Below are 22,308 nucleotides of genomic sequence, written 5' to 3' on the forward strand. Positions count from 1 at the left end.
GAGCACAAAATAACTGGGCGACACAATAGCACAGTGGTTAGCACTGCTGCTTCACAGCTCCAGGGGCCTGGGTTCGATTCTCGGCTCGGGTCACTGTCTGTATGGGATTTGCACATTCTCCTCGTGTCTGCGTGCGTTTCCTCCGGGTGCTCTGGTTTCCTCCCACAGTCCAAAGTTGTGCAGGTTAGGTTGATTGGCCATGTTAAAATTGCCCCTTAGTGTACTTGGATGCTTGGGTTAGAGGGATTTAGTGGGTAAAAATGTGTGGGGATATGGGGGTGGGGACTGGGTGGGATTGTGGTCAGTGCAGACTCGATGGGTTGAAGGGCCTCTTTCTGCACGGTAGGGTTCTATGATTCTATGATCTTGGATTGCATTATTTTCCTCTGTACATTTCTATCTCCAATCACTTTGGTTGCCAAGATTATCAATTGATGAAGCTGCCTTAAAATTATACCTAGTCTAGTATAAACAATAGTTCTATCAGCAAAGAACTACCAGTACCTTGTTTGTTAACACCACAATAAAACAAGGGAAGCAAGCACAGCTTTTCATCCGTATATTAAACCCCTGCACTGGGAGAGATCTCACCTGAAGCTTCTCATTTGTGCTGTGTCAATATGACATAAAAATAAATCCAAAAGTATATGTACCAAAACTTTATTCTTTTTGCTATATTTAAGATTTTCTGCTGAACCAAAAAGATGGCTGCCACAAGATATATGACCATAGGATTGACCCATTACTCTGGGCACTACCAACAGGAATTACAAAAACAGAAAACCCTCCTCTCGTTGTGGAATCTCACATCTATTGTAAGGACATCATAAATGTAAAATCAACGGACTTGCAAACTGAAACTCGTTATATTGGTAGAGCTGTTAACAGACCCATCTCATACCTGGAACAGTCCAGGTCCACTTCAAAGCCCACTGAGGGAAATTGCAAATCATTTGCATCTTGATAAGCTTATCCCTCTAGTGGAACGAGAAGGTCTGCCTAGACAATGACTTAATGACACAAGACCATCAATATTGATGGTAACACTTTCAAAACTGAATGGCTAGGACATTATCAGCCCTGAAATCAAAGCCAGTTTTTCAAATCGCCATGGAGAAAGACGATTAAATGACTCGAGTAACAATGTTGAAACCTCCATATTCCTTTGAGAACCGAGGAACCCTCAGTCTGCTGTTTAACACCGAACCAGTAAACACCAAGAAGCAGGACTCCAGGCTGAACAACGGTCTGCTCTTCTAAACCTGTCTCTGCTGGAAGATTTCCTCCCATCACCTACAGAACTCTCCCAGTCTCTGCGTACCAACGTCACCTTACAGAATCAGCAACAACTGTAAAATGAACTCTTCAACTGCAGTCTTCAGCCAGCTGAACTCAAGCTCCTATGTGAATAATGTCCTAATAATCATGTAAACGAATATCTACTTCTGTGGTTCTTGTACTATTTCAATCCATAGTTGTAAAACATTGCTTTTTCTACGCCACCTTATTGTTTGTGTGTGTGCGCAAATGCTTTTATGCGTGCATGCATGCGGGTATGAGTGTGTGTGTGTGCGTGTCCACGCAGGGGTGTATACGTGTGTGTGTGTATGCGCACGGGTGTGTGGGTGTATGTGTGTGGGGGTGTGTGTGTGTGTGTGCGCTCGCAAGGAGTGTGTGTGTATGTGTGTGTGTGTGTGTGTGCGTGCGCGCGCACAGGGGTGTGTACGTGTGTGTGTGTGCATGTGCATGGGTGTGTGTGTGTGTCTGTGTATGTGTGCGCGCAGCGGGTGTGTGTGTGGTGTCTGTCTGTGTATGTGTGCGCGCAGCGGGTGTCTGTCTGTGTATGTGTGCGCGCAGCGGGTGTGTGTGTGGTGTCTGTGTGCATGTGTGCGGGTGTGTGGCATGGTTAACATTCCTTCTCTCAGGTTTTATTCATGAATTAACTAAACTTCTGAGTTAATCATAGCGCAAGTTTGCTGTGTGTTAATAATAAATTGGATCACACAAACCAAAGGTTTGGAAAATCAGACCACAGCATACTTTAAAAATAAGTCATAACACCTGCTGCCTATGGACAGTTGGTGAAAGGAAACAAGTTCAGTTTGCCCTCTGTCTTGTCTCTACAGGGCTAGACCATTCAGAAGCGAAATTAGGATGCAATTCTTTTCACACAGTGGATAGTAGAGATTTGGAATGCTCTTACCCAAAAGGGTGCCTGGACAGTCGGTGCTGGTTTTCACTCCGTAAGGGTATCAAAGTGCATGGAGGAAAAGTAGGAAAATGGGGTGGAGAACAGATGAGTCATTTAGAGGCCCAGAGGACTGAGATGGTCTCATCCTGTTCCTAATGTGATGTTGCTAAACATTTGCACGAAGCAAGGTCTCACTTGTGTAACAAACTCAGATTCTGTGCTACTTCTCAGAGTTTCAGTCTGATTTTGGTCAGTAGAGATCAGTAAAAATTGAACATGTGAAATTAGGCAGCAGCTCACTGGCCACCAAAATCTTTCAAAATGTTTGGTCCATGTTTATATACCGTCTTCGCCTTGAAAAAAATTAAGATTATAGTCGGAATGTCGCACATGATCGTCCACCGCTGCCAGCAAAAACGGAGGATCTGACGCCCAGCCAAAACTCTACTCACAGCAGCGGGACTGGAGAATCCCAACTGCAGGTGAGGTTGGAGAATTCCGGCCCCTACTCCGGTGATTTTCTGACGTACACAGGTACCTTCACGCTGCTTGTTGTGCACCAGTATGTGGAGAAAATTGACCTGACACTGAGCAAAGATGTGGAGATTAAAAGCAATGTTGTGGCGCATTTGTCCAATCTGAGCAGGGTCTTCTCATAGAACTGTGCTTCCCACTGCTTCTCTCACACCACATTCCAGGTGATTGTGTAACTGTCTCACCAGAGAGTTAGGCAGCAATACTAACCACCGTGCCACCGTGTTGTCTGTTGTTGACAGCTAGGGTCGCAAGGCCCAATTCTGGATTTTTATTCCACATCTTTTAACAAAATGTTGTACGGGCGGCACGGTAGCACAGTGGTTAGCACTGCTGCCTCACAGCTCCAGGGACCCTGGGTTCAATTCCCGGCTCGGGTCACTGTCTGTGTGGAGTTTGCACGTTCTCCTCGTGTCTGCGTGGGTTTCCTCCGGGTGCTCCGGTTTCCTCCCACAGTCCAAAGATGTGAGGGTTAGGTTGATTGGCCATGCTAAGAAATTGCCCCTTCGTGTCCAGGGATGCGTAGGTTAGAGGGATATGTTGGGATATGGGGGTAGGGCCTGGGTGGGATTGTGTTCGGTGCAGACTCAATGGGCCGAAGGGCCTCTTTTCGCACTGTAGGGTTCTATGACTTTTATTAACCAGTCTGGATTCTTTGATGTTATTGATATGATTGGAACTCAAAATGAAAGACGGAAAGCAGCATGAGGACACAGTGGTGGGGGGAGGGTGACAAGTAAATAGAACAGTGAATACACTTGTGGGCATCACTCCGTATATAGGATATATTAAGCTTGGATGATATGTAGCAGAATAACACCAGGATTGAAAAGGTTAAATGATGAGAACACGCTGCGATAAATCTTTAAGGTGTGATATAATGGAGGTGATTAACATGATTAAGAGTAGGGGAACATTATCTAGATAGTGAAAGAATTGTGACGGTCTGTAGCTTGAGATTAGTGAACCCAGCCCTGGTATGCGTTTAACTTCTGTTGCTCAGATTAAGCCCCTGTTCACGTGCTGAATTTCTGAGTTGACCAATTTATATTCATCACCAGATTAGAGTCTTGTGTTTGTATGAACATACACACATTGCTGAAAGTTTTAAATCAATGTCACTGCAATTGCACAATTAATTCAACTCACCGCTTTCTTTGTTTGTTCCTGTCTTTGCGTTTACTTTTAGGAGTTGTAGACCTACAAGGCAAATGAATACAAATGAGGCAAAATGTAGAATTGCCCAGGAATGCTTTACGCTGCAGACCTGCCTCCATGCTCCTTAATACTCTTCATGTCCATTAAATCATTAATTAATTCATTAAGCAGATGGATTTTTTTCCAGTAAAGTGTATTTTTCTAATTAATTCATGTACTTGTCATGTTGAAGAATGCTAATTTTGGAGAATGGAATATTTTGCTACAATTTGCTCTAAATGTCAACCTCAAGTATTTCTAGGTCGCAGGGCAATCGATCCCATGGACCCATTGTTAAACTCTCCTACAGTTTCCTAACAATGCGATAATATTACATTTATGATCACCCCTTACAGCACACACATAGGGGTGAATTTTCCCATTCTGCCTGCACAGGAATCATAGCGAGCGAGGGGTGAACCATGGAAAGGTCTGTTGGCCTCGGGTGGGATTTCCTGGTTTCGGGGTGAGCGGATAATCCCACCCTTAAACTCTCAATTTCTGGCATCTTTCAGTCCCGTGAGACGGACCGGTGGCAAAGCAGACTCTTGGTATCTACATAAGCTAGGAACTGGGTTGAGAATCCTTCTGCAAGTACCATGCCCTAACAGGACACTGGCAAGTGGTCCATGAATATGCCTGGCAAAGTATTTCAATGGTTTGCCATTGCCTGTTGTAGTAAGGCTGCCCAGGAAACTCTCTCATTCTTACCACTTGCCATATTGAAAGGATTTACAGGCTGATGAGCAACCTGTTTGGCCGTTTAATGGATGTATCTTTCATGCTCATCAAGTCATGAAGTGGGAGTTGAACACACTAGTTAGAAGCTGTTGTTAAAGACATCCTAGCAGGGCACTTGGATAAATTCGAGGTAGTCAGGCAGAGTCAACATGGTTTTGTGAAAGGAAAATCATGTACACCCAATTTATTGGAGTTCTTTATCGTGGATAGAGGGGAACTAGTGGATGTACTGTGCTTAAATTCCCAGAGACTTTTGAGAACATGTCACATCAAAGGCTATTGTGTAGGCGAGGGCGCAGATAATGTAAAGGTCCGCTGACCTTGGGCAGGGTTCTCTGGTTTCGAGGCGAGTGTGGCTGGAGAATCCCGTCCCATGTTAGTATTTTTAAAAGTGTCCACTTTTTCCCCCATTAATTTTGCCATCTCCGGATATGGATGCGTTGGTGATAAAGTTTCAATAAATTTCAGCAGCAACAAAAGCTTCAGACTCACCCACCAGCCCAGAGTGTGATTTTGGATTTAGGAAAGTTATGGAATACTCAAAGTTGGTATCTATTTCTCAATGAAAATATGATCCTGAGGAATGGAGCGGTTGCGTGAACAATAGCAATAGGCACTGAACGGATATTTTACAACAGTATCGGGTGATTTAGCATGCTTACCTATGCCTCCTCTTTTTTCTGGAACCTGAATCAGACCTGGACAAGATGAGAAAAAGTAAAAGTTTATTTATTAATGTTACAAGTAGGCTTACATTAACATTGCATTGTAGTTACTGTGAAAATCCCCCAGTGGCCACACTCTGGCCTGTACGGGTAGACTGTCGGAGGATTTAGCATGGCCAATGCACCTAACCAGCACATCTTTCAGAATATGGGAGGAAACTGGAGCATCTGGAGGCAACCCACGCAAACACAGGGAGAGCATGCAGACTCCACACAGTGACCGAAGCCATGAATCGAACCTGGGTCCCTGGCACTATAAGGCAGTAGTGCTAAACATTGTGCCACCCATTGAAATGAGTAAATGCAGGTTTTGATTGATGTCACCTCTAGCACAATGCACTATGATCACTCAAAGAACCATCTTCAATAGAAACCTGGAGGATGCCACATAACAAGATTACTTAAATGAATGTTTCATTTCAAGGGAGGTCTTGTGGTACAATGGGTTCAGGACCCACTCCAGGATTTGACGGTGTGTTGGTAATATGGCCAGTCAAACACCCTACAAATTTGTCCTTGTATCTCCGACAGGTAGTGAGAGCCAGAATCACGTGGTAGCTGCAGCACTCCTCCTCACAGTCACAGGCTCTGTGTGCATGATCTTACCATGGCATGGACTCCATGGCAAGTGCCCTCCTTGCTTTGAGGTACTACCTGAGGGAGAGTTTCATTTCAAAATAAGAAAGGAATTTTCATTGTTAGGCTTTGGGGCCTTCCCTTCTGCCTTTTGAAGAGAACGAGGATCTGGGATGCAGATAACCTGCCATTTTCCTATCGACTAAGTAGAAGCACAGAGAAAAAGCTCTGTCCAGGTTTGACTGGCCACATCTACACTCTCTCCTGGAATTTCTAAACTTCTATGCCATGGCCTAGAAAAGTAATTCACCTTTGTGCACCTATCTTATTCTGGAAGTCATCTCTACTCAGAATGTGAATAATTCTGCACCAACCACCAAACTTGCCAGTTTCAGAGATGTGGCTTTTGCTGGAGCATTCGTGTTCCATATATGGTCAGACCACTTGATATCCTATCGAAATTCCATGGAGGAAAGGGTCAAACTGCTCAAACCAGACATTGAAAATGAAAGAAATGTCATGTTCCCCCATTTAGTGTCAACTGCACAATTTGTATATAACAAATCAGAATGACAAAGGATATCAAACATGCCTGGTGATAGAATTCCTGACCGGCAGTGTTGACCCATTAATTTCAAACAGTGCGAGACTAACTGGATAATAATGGTCAAAATGAAATACTGCGGATGTTGGAGTCTGAAACAAAACAGAAAACTCTGAAAAATCTCAACAGGGCAAACAACATCTAAGGAGAGAGAACAGAGCAATGGGACACATGGTGGCACAATGGTTAATACTGCTGCTTCACAACGCCAGGAATTCAGGTTCAACTTCGGCCTTGGGTCACTGTCTATGTGGAAGTTGCATGTTCTCCCCATATCTATACGGGTTTCCTCTGGGTGCTTTGATTTCCTCCCATTGTCCAAAGATGTACAGGTTAGGTGGATTGGCCATGGTTAATGCATGGGGTTATGGGGACAGGGTGCAGGAGTGGTCCTGGGTAAGGTGCTCTTTTGGAGAATCAGCGCAGACTTAATGGACTCAATGGCTTCCTTCTGCACTGTAGGGATTCTAATTGTCCTAAGGCTGGATGACTCTTTATCAGAGCTCTGGGGAGTCATCCAGACTTGAAACATTAACTCCATTCTCTCTCCACAGATGCAGTTAGACCTTCTAACTTTTCCCAACTTTTTCTGTTTCTGTAAAATAATGGTAATCATTTACGGCCTCTGGATCATTTGGGGTTGATAGTTTGAGTGATTCTTACGTATTCCATATTTTGTAACATTTCAAAAATGTTGGCATTGATACCAATCTGGAGTTGGCTCGCTGGGATTGCTTAGTCTGGTAATTGATACGAGAAGCTGTGGAGGTGGACTTTCCTCCATTCACTTATCGCTAGCTAAAGAAGTCAGAGTGAGCATAAAGTCGGGGAAGCTCATTTGTCTTTTTCACTAACTAGCTCAGAGAGTACAAAATACATCAATATTTATCAGAAACTGCTCAAGTCATTGGGTATTCTGCAAGCATATTCTGTTAATTTGCACTGCTGTGCCCTGTAATCATTTCCAGACAATACAATAAGCAATCACGTTCGAAATATTTTTTGAAGAATGTTAAATAATATACAGATCATTGTGACAGCTTAATTTTATTTAAGAGGCTTTAGTAGCAAGAGTTACTCATTGAAAAGAGCCAGGTCCAAAGAATTCTATGACAAAGATTTTGAGTTTAAAAAGCAACACAATGCTGATTTAATTAAGTACTTTATCTAATGATTAAATGGTTTCAAGGTTGTGGGAAGGCACAGGTAAAGCCGTGGTTTCTTTTGGTAGGTGTTGTGTGATGTTTACAGAGAGTAAGACTCCTGTTACACTTCCTGATTGCAAATCACACTCTAACTGCGCCAAGAGGAGTTGGCACAGTCAAGCTCACACACGCTGAAGGAACACTATTCCTGCTGCTAATATACCTTTGTTTCATTCGAGAGCACCTGTTCCTCAAAATATTTTTTCAAAAACTGCCGTGAGTTTAATTGTGCAGGGTATCCAGCAAACTGACTGGACTACAAGGCACATTGCAGATATACTGCATGTGGTGCCAAGTCTGAGTGGTGTCAGGCAGTTTCCCTGAAGGTTCTTAGACAGTTACATTCCTGTGTCAACATTTGACTCTAAAATGATGGAACCACTTTCCTGGTGAAATTCAGCAGAAAAAGAGGTGCATTAACCGAGAAGTGGCAGGGGAGTTGTGCCCTGGCACATCAAACTGGCAAGGAACGGCTGTCTCATTTTCTCAGGAGAGAAATATTAAAACGAATACCATGGACTGCAATCAAAAATGGCATTAAAACCTTAAAGCAGTATGCATCCTTTCAGCAACGTTATTCAGATAGGTGTTTGTGGGTCAGATCAGGATGGTTTTCTGCATTTGCAGCCTATAGCCTGAGTGATTTTCCATTAAGAGTGGAGAGAGATGTCACCATACAAGAAGCAAGCAACTCCACCTGTCTCTCTTGTGTTTCTTCCCACTCTTCTTCTTTCTCTCTTTCCGTGACGATGAGGAACTTTCGCAGCTAGGGGGAAAAATAACACATTTACAATACAATGATTAGCACGCCCCCCCCAGCCTTAAAACACTTCAAATTCCAAATAGCGCAGGAAAAATCCAATTGGAAAATATCATACGGACACTGTAAATTTACTTGGAACACAGGGTGGTACACAAACTCTTAAGACTGCTGAGGCATCGAGTATCTTCAGAGTATTTTTTAGCAGGTAAATGTAACTTGAGGCGAAATTTTACAAATAAATGGCAAAGTGTTGATTTTGGTGCGAAAAATGGAGTGATTTCCGCCAATGCACAGGCGCGATTTTAGATCGAATATTATGCCTCATTAGTAATAATTTAAATGCTCACGAGTTTCACACAACTTATGCAGCATATTCTGTCTGAGTCACCCGTCCCACACCAACTTAACCACTGCAATTGCTGGGGAGCTCGATATAAATGGCGACCCAGCAGCACTTGTTCCACAACAGCTGCAGCAGATGGCAGGCAGGAAAGTAGCACGAGCATTTTTGGCCCTTACTAGACCACTGGATGAAGTAGAAGAGAGGCGGGACACACTCTACCCCTACTCCTGCCTTCCAGCAGGATGGCAAGCCCTGGTCAGTGCAAGCGCACTCTGGAAGAGGACAGGCCAGCAGTGTCGGAAGACGATGAACGATCTTCTTTGTTCAGTCAATTGAACCACACCGAGTCTCCCACTGGACTCCCTCGCACCCCCAACCCTTCCTCACTCAGCTACCTCGGCCTTTGCCAATACCAGGCACCAGGATCCTCTCTCCGGCTCATAAGAAGCTGCTATGCTCCTCACACTCCAGCTCCCACCCAAGCCCCATGCCTGCCACACCTCATCACCATCACCTACCCTCTCCCTCTCTGTGGCATTGCAGGACAAACTCAAGCACAACAAGCAGCCTAGAGTCATGCCTGAGCTCAGAACCTCACATAATTTGAGGAGCGAGTTCTTGAGCTGGCCAGGGAGGAGGAATAAGGTGCCCGTGCTGCTGGTGAAGTGGGAGCAGCAGAAAAACGTGAGAATTCTCATCACATTGTGTCATTCCTCAAGTTCCCTCCGTATCCCCTGTAGTGCACTGATGCCATGCCCCCTCCTCTTGCAGATTGACCAGCAGAACAGGCTGGAACAGCCTTGCACCCCCAAACCCACCAGACTCTAGCTGTTCAAAGGGTGACTTAGAACATAGAACCCTACAGTGCAGAAAGAGGCCCTTCGGCCCATCGAGTCTGCATCGAACACAATCCCACCCAGGCCCTACCCCTACATCCCTACATATTATACCCACTAATCCCTCTAACCTCCACATCCCTGGACACTAAGGGGCAATTTCTTAGCACGGCCAATCAGCCTAACACGCACATCTTTGGACTGTGGAAGGAAACCGGAGCACCCGGAAAAACCCCACGCAGACACGAGGAGAATGTGCAAACTCCACACAGACAGCGACCCGAGCCTGGAATCAAACCCAGGACCCTGGAGCTGTGAAGCAGCAGTGCTAACCACTGCGCTACCGTGTCGCCCACCACTGTGCTACTGTGTCACCCACGTCCAACTTCTCCAACCCCACCGGTGAAGAGGTGTCACAGCTGTCACCCATGTCCGGCACCAGTACAGATACTCGCATCTCAGTGGGATCACTAAGTAGACAGGCTTCTGGGTCACTCAACTGGTGAGCACTTCACAGCTGATGACCCACAGTAGGCAGTGCTGTCCCAGGAAATCATAGGCACTCAGTGGGCATAGGTGAACACAGGCAGCAGTGCAGGTAGGTCATCATTTTGTTTTGAATGTTTGGCATTAAATTTCACTTTGTTCACCCATACAGTCTCCACCCTTTCTGTTGATGCTACCAAGCCTGAGGGAACCACTATGTTCAACTGACGCTCAACCTTTTGGCGTGTGAGAATGGCAGTGCTATGTCCCTCTCACACCAGCGATGCAGTAAGGAGGCACTGCTGCTGGAATGCACCCCCCCACCCCACCCCTGGAACGCCCACCCCCCAACCTCCATTCATGGAAAGGTGAACCCCCTCGTGCCCCCTGCTCCCTCCCACCTTCAAAAAGCACCCCTCTCATGTCCAACAGTGATCACGTGGCTGACAGGTTGCCCACCTCGGCTAGAAGATGGATGTGAACGCCTGATGTGGGTGGGGCCTGTTGTAGTTAACGCTGCACATCCTGTGTTTCTGAGCTCCAAGCCCATTCGCTGGCGGGACACATTAAACTCTGCTACAATTACCTGATTAGATACCTCCATTCATGCTCTGGCTGCAGAATATCCTGGGCTCATTCAGCCAGCAAAGGTGTACTGAACTCTAAGGCATGGGTCAGATTGAATCATAGAAACCCTACTGTACAGAAAGAGGCCATTCAGCCCATTGAGTCTGAACTGACCACAATCCCACCCAGACCCTACCCCCATAACTCACCCACTAAACCGTCTAACCTCCGCACCTCAGGACACTAAGGGCAATTTTTAGCATTTTCGATCGTATCGGGGGAATCCCCCAGTTCATGCCGGGGGATCTTCCAGTCCTGCCGACGGCACACCCTCACCACGGGTTTCACAGTGGTGAGTGGTGCGTTCAATGGCAGGACCACAAGATCCCACTGCTGGCCAACGTCTCCTGCCGCTGTGGAATGCTTGGTAGCTTGTGGACTTAATCCCACCCATAACTTTCTGCAAAGCAGCAATCATCGTCAGATGCTATTTAGCTCAAATATTTTCATGCCTAGATGCTGCTACACATTCCTTGCCGGCTCTTCTGAAACCTGGCTCCTCAAGAAAGGTGGAGCACGGAATCTTGCAGAAAATTCCATCGCAGCGCTGCAGTGTCAGAGCGAGGAAAAGACGTAGCCCCTTTTTATGGCACTGAGTTTAAATGTCCAATGTGAATAGGTGATGTTCAAAGAGTGGGTAGGTGGGTGAGGTAAGTGGGGTGAGTGGGTAGGGTGCCAGGTGTGCAGGATGGCAGGTGGATGAGGTGGCAGCAGCAGGTAAGTGGGTGGGTAGGATGGTGCGTGGATAGGTGGGGGAGGGTGGTAGGTGAATAGGTGGGTAGCGTGGCAGGTAGGTACATTGGCAGGTGGAAGATGTGAGCCACAGGGAATGGGTTGGCTCAGATTGATATGTTATTGCACGTTGGGTCCACGTTATCAAGTTCAAAATGAGAAAACCTCCTCACTTGTTGTCACTGGATATAAAAAGGGCAACTCAACACTGAGGAAATCAAATGGACACCAGTTGTGAAAGGAAACACATTGAAATACCAACCAGACCCTCAAATTTTTTCCTTTGTCATGACCAGTTTTTACATAAAAATCTTTAATAATATTGAAGATAATATAACTACATTTTGAAGAGACAGTATCCCTTTTAATTGATCTACTTAGGCTGTTGGGCTTTAAAAATACATGACATGATTTCTCAAAAGTGCCTGACGTCTGTGGTATTATTGTGTGTTTTTTGTTGGTATACTTTTGACATTTAAGGCAATTATTCATCTCTGCATCAAATTTGATGTTCAAGCTTATCACCTGATCCTACTCTCTCAGGATGTACACAGACCACCAGAGGACCAAGGGCATAGTCCTCCTACCTCCCCCAGTTTTACACAAGGAATGGATACAGCGACATCCTCTCGCACGCTGCAAGGGAGACAATACTGTCCACTCCACAACTGATCGGTCTACCAACCAGGAGGGACACATGCACACACTTCATTCCCTGTGAATCCAAATGGAAAGGGCCAGTTTTGGAATGATGAGAAATCATTTTGAATGAATCCAATATGACTTATTTGAGACTTTTTGGCTTCCAAAATTGGTTTGTGGTACAAAATTTATATGGGCAGCGTGGTCGTCTGTAGAACAAAATTCTAATTAGTACACCCCCGCAGTCCAGCATTTTCTTCTTTTCCTTCGTGGGACACGGACGTCATTGGCTGGCCAGCATTTATTGTAAAAAGTCTGATAACAGCAGGTTTCAGTCCAGCCGATTTATTTGATAGTAAACTCACTAGCTTTCGGGGTTTGCTCCTTCGTCAGGCGAATGGAGAGTTCTGGCATCAGACAGAGCATATAACAGTTTACTGTCTGTGCTGTTATATGCTCTGTCTGAGGCCAGAACTCTCCATTCGCCTGATGAAGGGACAAACATAAGAACATAAGAAATAGGAGCAGGAGTAGGCCATCTAGCCCCTCCAGCCTGCCCCGCCAATCAATAAGATCATGGCTGATCTGTCGTGGCTCAGTTCCACATTCCCGCCCTCTCCCCATAACCCTTAATCCCCTCGCTTATCAAAAACCCATCAACCCACGTCTTAAATATATTTAGCGAGGCAGCCTCCACCACTTCAACGGGCAGAGAATTCCAGAGATTCACCACCCTTTGAGTGAAGAAGTTCTTCCTCAACTCCGTTCTAAACCGCCCCCACTTTATCTTGAGGCTGTGCCCCCTAGTCCTACTATCCTTTCTGAGCGGGAAGAGTCTCTCCACCTCTATCCTATCCATCCCATTCATCATCTTATATGTCTCAATGAGATCTCCCCTCATTCTTCTAAACCGGTTGGACTTAAACCTGGTGTTGTCAGACTGCTTACTGTGTTTACCCCAGTCCAACGCCGGCATCTCAACATCAGCATTTATCGCCCATCCCTAGCTGCCAGAGGGCAGTTGAGAGTTAACCACATATTGCTGGAGTCACGTGTCAGCCAGACTGGGTAAGGACAGCAGACTGCCTTCCCTAAAGGATATGAATGAACCGGATGGGTTTTTCCCGGCAATCGTCAATGTTTTCATGGTCATCAGTAGATTCTTAATTCCAGATATTTTTTATTGAATTCAAATTTCACCACCTGCCTTGGCAGGATTCGAACTCTGGTCCCCCAGAACATGAGCTGAGTTTCTGGATTAATAGTCTAGCAATAATACCACTAGGCCATCACCTCCCCATTTCTAATGGTGGTTCCATTTAATTGTTTAACAAAGAAAGTTTTTGAAATTTAAATGCAACCCTTTCAGTCTTTTAAAACATGAACATTTTTGAGGCAAAAATAAGCAACAAGCCGCAACAAAGAGATTTAACCATTTGCCTATTCAGACCTTTAAATGGGACAATGTCTCCTCTTGCAATTTGCAGTATATGACTTCCTTGCTTCAGCCTTACCTTCTCTCTGATCCAGGCTTCCTCTTTTTGCTTGCAATTAACAATGTGAGAATGCAGTAAAATAGATGAGCAACATTCATTAGAAAAAAAAAGAAACCTAAGCTTCAGTTCCTAAAGCACCTATAGAACAAAAAAAGTATCAAACCTCTAAAACATGAAACCTGTTTATTAGTATCACAAGCAGACTTACATTAACAATGCAATGAAGTTGCTGTGAAAATCCCCCAATCCCCAGACTCCTGTTCAGGTACACAGTGAGGGAGAATTTAGCATGGCCAACGCACCTAACCAACATGTCTTTCAGACAGTGGGAGGAAACCGGAGCACCCAGAGGAAACCCACATGGACACGGGGAGAACATGCAGACTCTGCACAGACAGTGACCCAAGCGGGAACCAAACCCAGGTCCATGGCGCTGTGAGGCAGCAGTGCTAACCACTGTGCCACCGTGCCGCCCACTGCTGTCTCATATTCCAGTTTACAGGTGAGCAGATCCCTAAAGATATGCAGCAAGCAGCCTTGGTAAGGTACACTGAGACATTTCTTCCTGACATGCACACATGGGGGGAGGTGTTCCGGGAGTTGCACTGCTGACAACTTTGAAGAAGATGCTGTTGGCAAAAGAAACATGCAGATTTTGCATTGAAAACCATGGGGCTGAATCCTGTCAAAGGCCCAGGGAGTTTGCCATATCTTTAATACTTGAACTGGGAAGAGAGCCTGGCTTTGGGCTATGTAGTGAGCTTCTACATCAAGGAAGTCAAGTACAAACATGATCATTTCTCTTAATGAAGTAAATGCAAGATCACTTCCCAGTCTCAACATTAACTTTTCAATTCCTGGAACAGGAAATGTTCTGCTGCAGATGAGCCATGGATTTTCTGTCAGCACTTTGCTGGGTGAGCAGGGAATGGCTTTTTACAACCTGCCCTTATTCTGGCTTACAAGACATTTAACATTGCCATATATATATCATTGAAAATTGCTTGGATTTTTTAATGTCCCACTGACAGTAGAATCTGTTGAACATTGTAAAATAGATTATTTGGGAAATGGCTATGCTTGCATCAGGGGTTTACTGAAACCCTTGATGATCTCATAACGTGCAGTGTTACCCTTGGATCAGTCCTGGAATAACTTGGGGTGAATCGTACTTGCAGTCAAATGTGAATGGGAAGCTGAGCTTCCTCAGACTTTACCCAAGCTCCTTCTTGAAAATAACTGTGTCAAAATCGAGGGGTATTTATAATCTATTGGCCATGCTGAGAGAGAGAGATGGCGCTGGGTTCGGGTGAATGAGATCAACTGAACAGTTGCGATGTGGATAGACATTATGGGGAGGATTCTCTGGCCGTTCATGCCAGCGGGATTCTCCCATCCCACTGAGTGAACAGAGACTTGGTTGAGTGCCAAATTCTCCGTCCTCTGGCAATGGTGGCAGGGTGTGAATTGCCGAAGAATTCTGGTCTCTAAGTCACAGCAAACATCAATGGAAACCTCTGCATGTTTCCAACAAAACTAGTTTGAACAACGCTAATATTAGGCCTCTGTTGTAAGTCCTATTATTTTCTCTAAGTCTTCTTAGTGACATAACATTAGGATGAGGAAGGGGTGACTCAGCCCCTCAGTGTTTATTCCACCATTCTATTAGATCATGGCTGATCTGTTCCTCAACTCCAGTTTCCCACTTCTGCTCCATATTCGTAGAATTTTGCTAAGTACAAATTTTATCTATCTCTGTGTTGAAGGCTCTAATGATCCCCGTATTGTTCTTTATCATAGAATCCTACAGTGCAGAAGGAGGCCATTCAGCCCATCGAGTCTGCATTGACCACAATTCCACCCAGACCCCATCCCCATAACCCCATGCATTTACCCTAGCTAGTCCCCTGACACAAAGGGGCAATTTAGCATGGCCAATCCACCTAACCTGCACATCTTCGGATTGTGAGAAGAAACTGGAGCAAAGTTAACGAATACAGATTCACAGAAGATGCAAGATGCAATAACAATTGCACTTAAATATTAAAATAATTTAACAATTGATTAGGTAAGGCTCAGTTAACACCTTTCTTGCTTAAGTATTAAACATGGTTAATGGTTTATTTGTCTGATGATTATTAGGACTGTATCTTCCTGTTTTAATATTATTTCTGCTGTAAATAAATTTGACTGTGTAGTTTTGGGTTAAATATTAAAGTTAAACTCTTAAACCCTGACACAATTCCACACATTAAACACCATCACATTGAGGCTTAAACACAAATACTGCGGACGCTGGAATCTGCTCTGATGAAGGGTCATCTAGACTTGAAACGTTGACTCTAATCTCTTTCCACAGGTGCTGTCAGACTTGCTGAGATTTTCCAGCATTTTTCTGTTTTTTGTTGCACACTGAGACTTACTGTGTTAATTATTGAGATAGGTTCTGTAAGCTTGTATTTCATTGAACATTACAGTGGGAATGTTTTTGAGGTGTTAAAATATAGAAAAGTTTGCTTGGGTAGACGCAGCATAATTATTTGCACCTAGCAGGAGAATCATAAATGAGATGGGCTTATTTTAAAAATAGAGCAAGGGCACCTGGGCCCAAAATTAGGAATCATTGATAATGGAAATCTGGAATTATTTCCCTGAAAAAAATGTGGATCCTGGAATCAATTGGAGCTTTCGAGACTGGTGGGTTATCTAGGAATGAAATCTTGAGGCACAGTTCTTTGGGCCAGAACTTCCTGGCTGAAGTCCCACTTCAGAACTCGATGGCCAGCCAGGTTGCAAACTCCACTCAACTGTGTGGAGTTTGCACATTCTCCTCGTGTCTGCGTGGGTTTCCTCCAGGTGCTCTGGTTTCCTCCCACAGTCCAAAGATGTGCAGGTTAGGTTGATTGGCCATGCTAAAAATTGCCCCTTAGTGTACTAGGATGTTTAGGTGAGAGGGATTAGCAGGGTAAAATATGTAGGGATTTGGGGGTAGGGCCTGGGTGGGATTGTGGTCAGTGCAGGGCCTGTTTCTGCACTGTAGAGTTGTATGGTTCTATGATTGTCAGCCTGCAAATCCTTCCAACATTCCTGATGGCAGAACAGAAGTGGGAGAGTTTCCTGATCAGCCATACTGCAGAAGGCAAGCATATTCATGGAGCAATTCAATGATTGTCAGTGCCCTCTGAGGGCATAGCACCAGAAGGAGGAAGAGGAAGATTATGTAGAAGCGAGTTCAATACTGGCTGCCTGTAGCTGAGCAGGTATTAGTCTTATACTCACGCATTATAGGACGTATTTATTTTTGTTAGGGGACGACATGAAGAAATATTGAGCAAAAGGTGGGTTAGTCAAGTTAAGGTATAAATCAGTCATGATACATTATATTCCACTATAGCTTGTGTATATTTCCAGTCAGTGACACAATATTCTTCCTTGTCTGTCGCACAATAAACGTTGCACTCCTTTACCCGTGTAAGAGGATAGCCTTTTGTAATGATTTTTTTATCTGCTATAGCCAATTTGCTCCCTAAATACACAAACAATATGAAGGAAAATCAAATTGATGTGTCCAAGATGTTTGTATCACTTTTCTTCAGATCATATAATGTTAAGCCATGTTGCATAGGGACTAAGCACTAAGGGGTTTTAGCTGCCGGTGGGATAAGTTGAAGCCTTTGGAATTTTTGCCACTTGGGTTATGTTGAAAACTTCATTGGAGTGCATCCTCAAAATAGCCACTGAAAAGGCAGCTATTGCCCTCAAGCTTATAGCAGACATGGGAGAAGTGAAACTGCACTTACAAGGGGAGTTGGTGGGTGAGGATTTGGGAGTGATGGTCTTCACAGTCAATTGATTCTTCCTTGTTAGACCATATTTTTAAACAAAAAAATAATCTGTTGATTTCCCTCTCTGCTGCAATAATTTCCATTTCAACAGGCAGTTCTAGTTATAGTTGATGCAAAATCTCAGAAGTGTCAAACATGGCAAAACAGAACATTTGGCATCTGACTGCACCCCACCAACCATCTGTTGTTTCCTTCACTATTCACTCCTTTAGAGTCTCACGTGCAAAAAGAATGATGGAAGCAAAGCCTAAACTAATTGGCGGTTGAACACTCAAAGCAGTTGGCAACCAAATAAGTAAGACTCTGTAGATAGGTAATCTGGATGTGTTCCACATAATTATGGATTTAAAAAATAAATCATGAGTAGTCGCCCCTCTGGGCCCTGCTCATCTTCAGTTTGATCTGGGAAATGACTGGTGATGATCTCACCTTTTGCAGATCCTCTCTGACTTCTTGACACGAGTGTCCATCTGCTAAGCATCTCATTCCCCTGCTCCCACTCTGGTTTTGTGAAAGGCACATCAAACATTCAGCAAAAACCAAGAGGAAAATAAAGGCAGATGGCTTGCTCTTCATTAATGCTTTGTACACAGATCAATCACAATCGTAAGAAGGGGCAACGCTTCAGAGAGATCTCTGGCCCAATGATGCCCACAGTGAGGTCACTTCAGGACCCAGCTCCTGAAATGGCTCCACAGAGCAGCCTTGCACATGAAAATAAAACACAAACAAAATAAAGCTCTGTTTAAAACAAAACGTGCTTAGGTGTTAAATATATCCTGCTCATCGCTGTTATTTTTGAAGCTCATTTTCCTATTTATGGAATCCTATTGTATTTAAGCAACGTTAATACAGAGACATTTACCGGCTTTTGTAGTGACCCGATTTCTTCTTCTTTTTCTTCTTGGGTGGTGGCGAGGGAGAACTGCTTGATTTCCTCTTCAGACTTCATCAACATCAGCAGCACGAGAGGGGAAAGATTATTCAGACACAAAGACACATTAGTGTGGGTTAGGGAACATTTATACTCTATTTTTGATTTAATTTATTATAGCTGCATGCATTACTATACAGTGAAAAGTACTGTTTCTTGCACGCTATACAAAGCATACCGTTCATAGAGAGGGAAAAGAGGGGGTGCAGAATGTAGAGTTACAATCACAGGTAGGGTGATCAACTTTGAACGAGGTAGGTCTGTTTAAAAGTCTGATGGCAGCAAGGAAAAGACTACGTCCGGGGTGTGTGGGGTCCTCGATTATGTATAAATTTGAAGTACAGAAACAGGCTGTTCACCTCACCAATCTGTCAGTGTTTATGTCCACATGAGTCTCCCCCCCACTTTATTAATCCGCCTTACACTATCAATATATTTTTTTTTTCTCATGTACTTATCTAATTTTCCTTTAATGTATATATATTAAGCACTCAATGCCTCCATGTGGTAGCCAAGTTCCACATTCTCCCCATTTTCTGAGTAAAGAAGTTTCCCCTGAATTCCTTATTGGATTTGTTAGTGACTATCTCATATCACAGAATCCCTACAGTACAGATAGAGGCCATTCAGCCCATCAAGTCTTTACCAACCACAATCCCACTCAGGCCTTATTCCCATAATCTCACACATTTACCCTGCTAATCCCCCTGACACTAGAGCCAATTTAGCACGGCCAATCAAACTAAACCGCACATCGTTGAACTGTGGGAGGAAACCGGAACACCCGGAAGACACGGGGAGAAAGTGCAAACTCCGCACAGACAGTCAGTCATCCAAAGTCGGAATTGAACCTGGGTCCTGGCATTGTACAGCAGCTGTGCTAACCAGGGTGCCATCATGTATTCCGGTAATTCTGTACTCTCAAAACATCCTCTCTCGATCCACCCTTTCATAATTTTAAAGACTTTTATTGGGCCACCTCTTGGTTCCCCTCTTTTCTGGAGAGCAGCCCTTAGCTTGTTCAACCTTTCCTGACAGTAGTACCCTTTGAGCAAATATATTGTCACAGCATGGTTTAGTTCTCAGGGACAGAATTTTACCTAAACTCGTATTTTGCTGTTGCCCACACTTTGCACAGTGTTAGAATTCCTACTTTATTCATCAGTTCAACAAAGGCAAATGGCCCTGACCTTATATTGTCAACGGTACAGTGCCAGCACCTTTATGCACACACACAACACTGGCTCTTGCCTCCTTATTACAATGATTCAAATTCCCCAAATAATAAAGGAAATGGTTACTGAAAATAGTTACTAAGTGCACTTGGTTCCCCACAGTGTGGGAAGGCCAGTCTTTTCCCAGCACAATCTCATCACAATGTTTCCCTTCAGGTGATGCTACATGTACTTACGAGCTGAAACAGGCGTGTTAATAAAAAAAAGGGTTCAGGTACTACTCGTCATGTCAGCCAAATGGGGATTTTATCCATCCGTTTCCCAAATGATGTGCTGTGAGAATCTGGCATCATGCATAGTGGAAGGAATAAGGACTGGTTTGCTGTCCGGAGGAATATATTATCACACATTAAGGGGTTTAAACTCTAGTTTTGTTTTACAAAAGGGAGTCTATTATCATTGCTAATGGCATTGTCTGGGGATCTGCTTTTCAGGGCACGAGCAGTAGATACCTGGGAACACCACCTGGAGGTTTCCCTCTGAGCCATTCACCATCCTGACTTGGAAATATATTACTATTCCTTCACTGTCGCTGGGTCAAAATCCTGGAATTCCCTCCCTTATAGCACTGTGGGTGTACCTACACCTCGGGGACTGCAGAGGTTCAAGAAGGCAGTTCATCAACATCTTCTGAAGGGCAACTAAGGATGGGCAATAAATGCTGGCCTAGCCAGCGACACTCAGATCCCATAGAGATACTGACGTGAGCAAGACTGATTAGATAGCAATAGTAAAACCACTGTTTCATGATACTGTAGTTTTTACTGTGCAGATTAATTCAGAACCCTTGTACTGTCAGCCTCAATGACGGCTCTCAGCTCATTCCCTCAAGGTAACTCCAGTGCTTTTAGTCAATGTTTCAGAGGTGTGGTGATTGTCCCTTTAAGGACAACACAGCAAATGGGGGCCACCTGGCTTGGGCAACCAATTGGGACTGAGGGTGGGTCATCACCCCAGGGGGTGGAGTCCTACCTGAGTCAGAAGACTAAAGGCATGTAGTAGACTTGCACAGACTGGAGCTGTGAGTGGTTGCCTGTCTCTATACAAGTTTTCCTTGTTAACAAATACCCTGTGCGTTCCTGATAAAGTTTGTAGCATGCATTATTACAGGAGGAAAAATGTATCGCCCCCCCCAAGATCTTTAACACAGGGACAGAGATTGAGGGGAGCAGATACATAGACCATTAAAGGTGAAGGCAGAAATGAGCAAAAAATAGGTAAATGGATTTCTGAATTTTATACTCAGAGGTATTAATATTAAAGCCAAGTGGTTTTAACTTCACATGAGATTGGTACTCTTTTGAAGTATCATCATAGGCACAGAAAAGATGAAGAAATGATAGCTACAATAATCCAGTAGTTATCCCAGGACTAGCAGCCCAAGGATTGTGACTTCAAATGGAACCATGGTAAGATGTGAATCAAATTCAATAAATCTTGCTAATTTGTGTGCCAGCTTTCAAATTATTAGTTCACTAATTTCCTTTAAGGCACCCTGCTTTCTCTAGCCAAACTGGCCCACAAGTGACTCCAGTTCCACACAATACGTTTGCCTATTAGTTTTGAAATGGTCCAGGTAACTACTCAGTGATAAAACAACTGCTGCAAAACAGAAGAGGAGAATATCAACTGGACCTCTCAGGGATGACAAACACCAGTCAACCCTGCAAACTATTTCTCATCAGCAAAGATGCCCAAGTTGGGAGTCCATCCCATATCTACCAGTTAACACCTCAGGCTCCTTCACCATCTGGGAATGCACTGGGCTACTTACCAGTGGCATACAGTCAGGGTAGCTCTAAACATTAACATTTACTAAGCACCCTCAATAATCTCTTAGGATTAGGTGAAATGAGGTCAAAGGAACCCGCTGAGTACATATAGTAGCATCAGGTTTCTGTTAATGGAATAGTATTCCAAAGGCCTGAGTTCAAATCTCACCAAGACAGTTGAGAAATTTAAATTCAATGAATTAAATACAACAGAACTAAAAAGTTAAAAAATGTTGACCATGGGACTAAAGGATTATTGTAAAAACCCAACTGATTCAATAATGACATTTACGTTAATGTACATGAAATCTGGTCCAGCTCGCTCCAGTTTCTAATACAGAACGCTCCAGGACCCCCTCTGGAGAGCTCCGGGGGCCCAGTCCAGGACCTGCTCTGGGACCCAGTCCAAATGTTCCGGGACCTGCCAGAACGCTCTGGGATTCGCTCCGGAACCTGGTCCAAAACATTTCAGGACCTGGTCCAGGTGGGCCGATGTCAAGGCTGGCAGTTAGAAGGTCTGCCTCCATTCACTGAGACATCAGCCCAGTTCTGTTTATGACTGTTAGCCACCCCAACTCTCACTGCCTACACATTCTCACTCCCCTTATATTCTGTTCATAACCCACGTGCTTCCTCCATAAATTCCATGCCCACTCACCCAGTGTCCACTATGGACAGAATGAATCCTATAATAACATTAGGAATTCTTTGAACATTAAAATAAACAAACAGTCATTCAAAAACCTCTTAAAAACTTTAAACCTCTTCAGAACTCATAAAACCATCAATGAAACACAATGCCTTCAAGCCCCACTTGCATAAAG

General features: G+C 44.2%; 1 protein-coding gene across 8 annotated transcripts in view; it reads right to left on the minus strand.

Annotated features, from left to right (window-relative positions):
* Positions 1–22,308, minus strand: part of srrm3 (serine/arginine repetitive matrix 3) — a 705,551-nt gene that overhangs the window by 61,292 nt on the left and 621,951 nt on the right. For all 8 annotated transcript variants that reach the window (XR_013889297.1, XM_080210887.1, XM_080210883.1 and 5 more), the window contains 5 exons: positions 18,409–18,489; positions 13,717–13,746; positions 8,471–8,539; positions 5,326–5,361; positions 3,875–3,925 (listed from right to left, as the gene is read on the minus strand). Coding sequence is in view for 7 of the 8 variants with exons in the window: in XM_080210887.1 (XP_080067013.1) it covers positions 3,875–3,925; positions 5,326–5,361; positions 8,471–8,539; positions 13,717–13,746; positions 18,409–18,489 (267 nt within the window). In the remaining variant the exon portion in view is untranslated. The remainder of the gene's footprint in view (positions 1–3,874; positions 3,926–5,325; positions 5,362–8,470; positions 8,540–13,716; positions 13,747–18,408; positions 18,490–22,308) is intronic.

Source organism: Carcharhinus amblyrhynchos, chromosome 23 (genome assembly GCF_965287045.1).
Source record: "Carcharhinus amblyrhynchos chromosome 23, sCarAmb.v2.hapA, whole genome shotgun sequence".
NCBI classification, from domain to species: domain Eukaryota; kingdom Metazoa; phylum Chordata; class Chondrichthyes; order Carcharhiniformes; family Carcharhinidae; genus Carcharhinus; species Carcharhinus amblyrhynchos.